The 7,489-nt window shown below is 44.4% G+C and overlaps 1 protein-coding gene across 1 annotated transcript; it reads right to left on the bottom strand.

Moving 5' to 3' along the window:
- Positions 1 to 859: 859 nt before the first annotated feature.
- adra2db (adrenergic, alpha-2D-, receptor b) lies at positions 860 to 6,139 on the bottom strand. The gene has a single exon (XM_056440026.1). The coding sequence runs from the start codon at positions 5,825 to 5,827 to the stop codon at positions 4,547 to 4,549; it is 1,281 nt and encodes a 426-aa protein (XP_056296001.1). The 5' UTR covers positions 5,828 to 6,139; the 3' UTR covers positions 860 to 4,546.
- Positions 6,140 to 7,489: the final 1,350 nt, after the last annotated feature.

The raw sequence follows: 7,489 nt of genomic DNA, 5'->3' as shown, positions 1-7,489 counted from the left end.
TAGAGGTGTCCGGTTAATGGCGTGGCTATTACGACAAAATGTGTATACATATAGAAAATACATGACAGAGTGCAGGAAGTTCATGTGTTTTTTCATAGGAATAGAAAACCTAAAGGGAGGAGAGAGCGCTGTGGTCCAGTACAGCATCATCCCAGTAATGTGCCTCACTCCGGGAACGGGGGAAGTACTCGAGACTCGAGAGTAATGGAGTTTTACAGAACTTAGTTCGGGAGCAATGACCACGCCCCGAACGTAGCTCATTCCCGCGCACTAAAGCATTTAAACCGAGCACACCTGCCCATCTCCCTGTGACTCTGTTTCTACATCCCTCCCCCCCAACCCCTTTTTTCAAAACATACCATCCTCTCTCCCTCACAGGAACGGAGGGATTCAGCCCTCCGAAGCTCCAAGAGGAGACAACCCCCACCCACGAGTCTCCACTCCCCGTTCCCGCAGCTACCGGGACACCGGCAACCCGCCGTCTCAGCCCGCCGACCTTCTCTCTCTCTCTCTCACCCATCTAACCCCTCTACCTCCCTTACCTCTTACCCCTCGACCGTCATCCCGTTCCCCTCGACCCCATCCCTACATCCCTCATCCCCACATCCCTTCCCCTCGACCCCTTTTCCTTTTCTCTCTTTCGCAATAAACCGTTCAAACTCATATCGCTACCAGCGTGGTCATTGTTAGTAAATCAAGCATTGCACATGGCATAACAAATTGTGAGAGAAACACATTACACAACATTTCCCGAGAAAATTACGCAGCTGTTGTTAAGCAACAATGTTTTGTTTGGATTTAAACATTGCCTGTGAATGCCCGCAAAAAAAAGAAGAAGATTAAATCTCACACAGAAAGCTGAGGAAGCACGTTCACTTTATGAAATAGAGTGTGTGGAGATGAATACAATTTCTCCCACTAAAGACAAATAATACAGTACAAGACAATGTTCACATGTGTACGGTACCATAACATCTGTTTTCTGAGACCTTTGAGGTGTTTATCAAGCAGCGAGAATTCCTTGAATGTTCATTTCTGTAAACGGGATGAACAATATGTAACTGCAAAGACTTGGAAATAAAGTGAAGTGGCAACATTTTTACATACAAATATTTTTTGTAACCAATATACAATACTCACTGAGGAATGGGAATAAATATAAACAGAGGGATACAGGCACATTTCTCTTTGAATAACTGCTTTTATAACTAGTTAAATATGCAGGAACAAGGCAGGCAACAGAACAATCGAGGAGACACACATGTTTCTAACAGTTTCAAATTGCAACCGTTTGGTCCAGAAGAAAATTGAAAGTTCAGTTAATTTGGATGAGAACGTATTTTATAAGGAGACATGGTTGCATTGGCGCTTTTGTTTGTTTCTTGGAATCAAAAGAAATAGAGAAAAACATCACGCTTCCTTTAAAGCTGATCTATTTATTAAATATATATGTTTTAAATAAATCTTAAAATTTCCAATGGAAATGTAAAATTCTTCGAGTGAGTATACTATCTACTTGCCTGGTCTAACCAAGAGGTGTGGAGGACACACATCTGTATATGTGTACATACAAAAAACAGAGGCCAGTAATCTGACTGCCATCTTGAGGTGAGCACTGCAGTTTTATGATTTCCTTCGACACCCCAAGTCACACACTCAGGTCTCAAACAGGACAATGTGCTAGAACAGCCTGCAGGCAGTGAGCTCTGTCCCGCTCTCGCTTTGACACCAGCGGATTTCCACTAATGACATAAACTGGCTATTCCTCGAGATACGGAGCTCACTGTGATTGAGGCCAGTTTGGGCCGGGCTCACCTCCAACGCTTATCTTATTAAAGATTGAAAAAAAGCAATTACCTGCATATGTCGCACTGTGCCTGATTAACAAGGTAATGTAGCAGAGGACAACACGCAGCATCATTCTCTCTCTCACATCCTAAGATGCTGCACCCATCTTGAGACATTTATAACCACATCTCCACCGACTCATGTGACTGTAAATAGCCTCGCCCGCACTGCAGACCCTAAAAAGCCCTGGCAGCTGGCTCTGACGGTCCACTATTCTTCCCCTTTAAAAGGCCCAAATAAAGCGTTCCCTTCAGCATCCCACACCAGGAAATGTTTCAACTCTGTCCAGTTGGTCTGTTGCTCTCATTAAGAGAAGTTGGGAGGTTGAGGGGCGCCACAGCTGAGTCTCCAACTTTGTTTACAGTCTGGGATAAATAAAAGGTTCACTTGGCTGAAAATCAGAGCACAAACAACACTACTGTTGTCTTGAATACAAATGCAATTAGCAGAGCATGTATCTCATAGTGAAGGATTGTGAGGGATCTGTGTTTAGTTGTGTGAAGATTTTGTTTTGTTTCTTCAAGTGAAATTTAACATAATATGACATAGCATGCTGCTCTGCGCGTAGGTCTCTCGATTCGGACTGGAGAAATTACACATGACTAATGGTGACCAGAAAACACGAACAGCTGATTAAAAGCACTTTGCTCCATTTGAGCAGTGAGAGGTTGATGAGAAAGATAATTAAATTGGGAAGTGAGATTGAACAAGGGAGTTACATGTCGTATTGGACAGTAATCGGTATACAATCAGGAAGAAAATAATATGAATTCCTCCCGGGACAATAACATTGCTGTCTATGTTGAAATGAAGTTGCAAACACAACAACATCAAGTTACGCAAGTCCCAACACCATTAACACCACTTTCATCCCATGATTATTCAAGATAAAGACACATAGCTCATTTTACCGCTACCTGTGGCATTGACATTTCATTTGATTCAAGACTTTGTGAATCCCTTTGAGAAAGATGTTTCTCTCTCTCGCCAGCTGCACTTTTCTCAAGACTACTTCATTCTGTTCATGAATAAAATGGAGCCGTGCGTCAAGAGCAGATATGCAACCACCTTCATTCTTGTTTCCCTCGATGATATTTCAACAACACCCTCAGCACAAGAAACATTTGATACAACTAAAAAACATTCCTTTCGAGCATGACACCCCTCAAACAGCTTGATTGTCTTTGGCACGGCGCCACTGAGCCGTAGGACTGCTTTGAAGACATTCCTAGAAGGATATAAATAGTGTATCTTTCCCCCGCACCCCCATGGAGACAGTAGGCTGATATGGAGCTGGTCAACCTTTTTTTCACTATGCCAAGTTTTTACAAAGAAGCGCAAGAACTTCTCATGCAAGTTTTTATATACAACATTTCACATACACTTTATATCCCAGATGCACCACGAAGCAGCTCATTTCTCCTGTGAATTACGTGTACATATTTTCAAGAAGTTATAGCTTAGTTGAAGCCAAAATGTGTAGGACTTTTTCCTATGATAAGACCAGCTTTATAAAGCTGAGGGGCCAGAGGGTTGACTATAATAAATTGCAGCTCTATTATTGAACCAAGGAGATTTGATGCTGCATGGAGATCCAGATCTTCCCACACTATCTTCAGAGATGGTATTTTGAATACGCTATGTAGCTTTTTCCACGCGTGATTATCCTTACAATCCTCTGGCATGCAATGTCATGGTCAGTCAAATCTACTGGAAATTATTTTTCTCATCTTACCATTCACATTTTATCTGTAAGAGAGTGAAATATATAGATTTTACAACACAATGAAAGTATTATTTGCGAGACTATATAACCTAGAAATAATGTTGTGTTGCATAGTATTGCTCTTAAATGTTTTAAATATTGACTGAAAAGATACTGAGATATTGTGAACTGTTGAAATAAAAACTCACAGATTTGTCCAATAGATTGTATACACGCAGGCCTCAGCTTGGCCGTTGTTCTGGTGTGAGGTGGTGTGATATTAGACTCTCATAAATTTGGGGGGTTCACTGATGGAAATGGCTGTCTTGCTGTAGCTTTCACTGCAGCAAGCAAAAATAAAAGTGTGTCCAAAATACCTGAAGTTATGCCAAACATGTCTACAATGCTACATTCTAGACAAAATGATAAAATAATTTAACCATTTGTTCTATATTGGATTTAATTTGGATTTTGCTGTGAGACACAATCACAGGCCATACTAGCTTGTCTCCTAATCCCCATGCTCATATGCTATGGATGGTGGAGATTAATCTCCTTTTTATCTTTACACAAAACACCCACTGCTATCCAGCTGCAGCGCCGGAATCCAGCTATTCATGACTTCAATTTTTTCTTTCCTCCTGCTTGCTGCAGCATGAGTGATTTTATGATCAAACGTAGCCTACATGTTTTCAGGACTTATTATACAATTACAGACATATTACAACTAGTGTGGCAGAAATGCATCTGATTAAATTACTGACAATTTGCGACACTGATTGACTAGAAATGTATTTGTTGTTGTTGTGTTGCTCGACTTAGAATTGTATTCACAGACTTTGTATATGTGCAAACAACACTGTTTTTTTCTTCTTCCAATATGATAGTATTGAATAATGAATAATGAATTTGTGGCGGGGGAACAGTCAATCAAGAAGAATGAGTGCCAATAACTCCCAGCATTGCATGAAAGAGGCCAAACAGATCTCTGTTCTATGTTTGCGTGCGTTTTGAAGTTCTGCAGATGATTTTCATGAAGGATTTCCTGAAATCCCTGTTGAAAATTGTGTAAATTATGGGGTTTACAGAACTGTTGCAGTAGCCGATCCAAAAGAAAAGGTTGAAAAGTGCGACAGGGATGTAGCAGCTGTCTCTGCAGAGAGCGTGGAGGCTGTACGTAAAGAAGAAGGGGAACCAGCAAAGCACAAAGACCCCCATAACGACCGCCAGCACGAAGGTGAAACGTTTCTCCCGCATCTGGCTCACTTTGGTCTTATTGGCCGCTGCCAGTTGTTGCTGTCGCCCTACGGGGTTCTTCTGCTCCGGGTAGAGCTGCAACGCCCGTGATGAAGCCCAGGAGAGACGGCAGTTCTGAGGCGGGCAGCAGTCTGACCCCTCCACCTTTCTCCGTTTGGTGAAGCAATGATTGCGGGGTTTAGTGTCCGCCGGACAGCAGCTCTCCTCCAGGTCAATATCATCCAGCTCACCCTGCCTCGGCTGGTGGCTGCCGGAGCTCTGGCTACTGGGGCTCTCCGTCTCGAACCGGTCCTTCCTGGCGAAACAGGTCTCAGACTCAGAGGGCTGCCTCTCCAAGCCATTCTTGGCCACGAACACGGTGGAGGAGCGCTGCTTGGCCACCTTGTAGATCTTACAGTAAACCAGAATCATGATAAGACCCGGAGCAAAGAAGGACACCATGCAGGAGGAGAGGATGTACCAGGTCTCGTCGTTCAGCAAGCACTCCCGCTCATCGTGTTTGGTCATGAGAAGAGGCGGGAAGGAGATGACGGCAGATATTACCCACACTACAACGATCATGGTCTTGATGCGCTTAGGTGTCCGCTTCAGGTTGTAGCGGACCGCCTTTGTCACTGACCAGTATCGGTCCAGGCTGATGGCGCACAGGTGTACGATGGATGAGGTGCAGAACAACACGTCCAGAGCCAGGTAGAAGGCGCACCAAGTGCTACCAAAGTACCAGTAGCCCATGACCTCATTGACGAGGGAGAAGGGGATGACCAGTGTGGCGACGAGGATGTCCGCTGATGCCAGAGAGACCAGGAAAAGGTTCTGGGGCGCACGAAGAGCTCGGCTGGTCAGCACCGCTACAATCACCAACACGTTACCGACAATGGTCAACGTGATGATCACAGTAACCACAATGATGATCAGCGCAGTGGCTGCCGCCGTGTGTAGCAAGCCAAGCGGTGCGTCCGTACTGTTGTCGTTGTTGGAAACGTTTTCCACCGACACATTTAACTGGGTTAAATCCATTGTGTCTCCGATTTGTCCTTTCGTCTCATGTTTGTTGTTTGGCACCCTTTTTCCTTTCCGACGACTAGATGCGCCGAGTTGCCTTCCTCGAACACATGGAGATATGCTGTGCGTAACGCTCCTGGTTAATACAAACCCAGAGTAGCCCGGAGAAGACGCAGTTATTGCACAGAGGCATCTCCTCAAACAGCAAATTCTACATTGGATCCTCCAAATTATCCCAACGCGCACACGGGGTTCCGAAAATATCCCAATGCAACGCTCCACGAGGAAAGTCGCTCCTCTTCTGTCACATCGCGGTGCGCAATGGTGCTTTGCTGCGTTTTGGAGAACAGCATCTTTGGAGACAAACTGCTCATGGAATGAATGCCTACACAGGAGCGAGGTGACATCACTCCAAGCCTCCTCCAAACGTAGAGAGAGAGAGAGAGAGAGAGAGAGAGAGAGAGAGAGAGGTGGGGGAGAGCTATTTGAGATTCCTTTGAATATGGAAGTGCAGCCCTCAGGCTTATTGTGCATGATTTCGTAGACTCACACTTAGTTGTTTTCTTTCTTTTCTTATGAACTTTTTCGGAGTATTACACATCGACCTGCTTCATGAGTGGAAAACCCAAACTGTCTAGACTATCTAACACTGTAGCTTTCCATTTTAATAATATGCGCTTCCTTCCAGTGAAAGGCTCTCCCACCCACAACCTGACTACAACCTTCAACAACTCTGTGTTAGCCCCTGCTCCGACTGCCAGGAACCTCGGGGTGATAGTCGACAGTCAACTCTCCCTGACGGCTAACATTACTGCGACAACACGTTCCTGTCGGTACATGCTGAACAACATTAGGAGAATATGTCCTCTTCTTACTCAGAAGGCGGCACAGGTTCTGGTCCAGGCTCTGGTCATTTCACGCCTTGACTACTGCAACTCCCTCCTGGCTGGTCTACCTGCTAAGGCCATCCGACCTCTGCAGCTCATCCAGAATGCAGCAGCTCGACTGGTCTTCAGCCTCCCAAAATTCACCCACACCACTCCGCTCCTCCGCTCTCTCCACTGGTTACCGGTGGCTGCCCGCATCCGCTTCAAAACATTGGCTCTTGCGTACCGTGCTATGAATGGATCAGGCATCCGGGATATGGTCAAGCTGTACACACCAGCACGTTCACATATCTTTTCCGACTATATCTGGAATAATAACAGAGTAGCACTTCAGTGACACTTAAATGGCACTTACTTATAGTACTTTTGTAGTTTGACTTTCTTGAAGAATTGTAACTTTCTTGATTCTTGTTGTTCTGAGTTTGTACTCATGGTTGATGCACTTATTGTAAATCGCTTTGGATAAAGGCGTCTGCTAAATGACATGTTATGTAAATTTAAAGGATTATTTAAAAATATTGGCAGGGATGTTTCGGGGGAGATGGCCTTCAATAGTCCCCGATGGATAAGGAGGTCAAACAGCTGGAGGTCTCTCTAAACTTTATCAGCCCAACATGGCTGCCAATTAAGTAGTCAGTGTTCAAAGTAAAAAGGCCTTCATTCAACAGTGATTGGTCAATCTTCATTTTGTTTGTGAAATTTAGCGGTGCATTTTTTTAAGGCCCATCTCTCTGACAGAGGCCTAGACTTGTTATGCTCCCTCATTCTTTTCCATTATTCATACGCTGTA

This window comes from Pseudoliparis swirei, chromosome 19 (assembly GCF_029220125.1).
Source record: "Pseudoliparis swirei isolate HS2019 ecotype Mariana Trench chromosome 19, NWPU_hadal_v1, whole genome shotgun sequence".
Lineage (NCBI taxonomy): Eukaryota > Metazoa > Chordata > Actinopteri > Perciformes > Liparidae > Pseudoliparis > Pseudoliparis swirei.
This window is presented reverse-complemented; position numbering and strand designations above follow the sequence as displayed.

Coding starts and splice junctions, on each gene's coding strand:
- adra2db (XM_056440026.1), bottom strand. CDS start 5,827: ATGGATTTAACCCAGTTAAATGTGTCGGTGGAAAACGTTTCCAACAAC.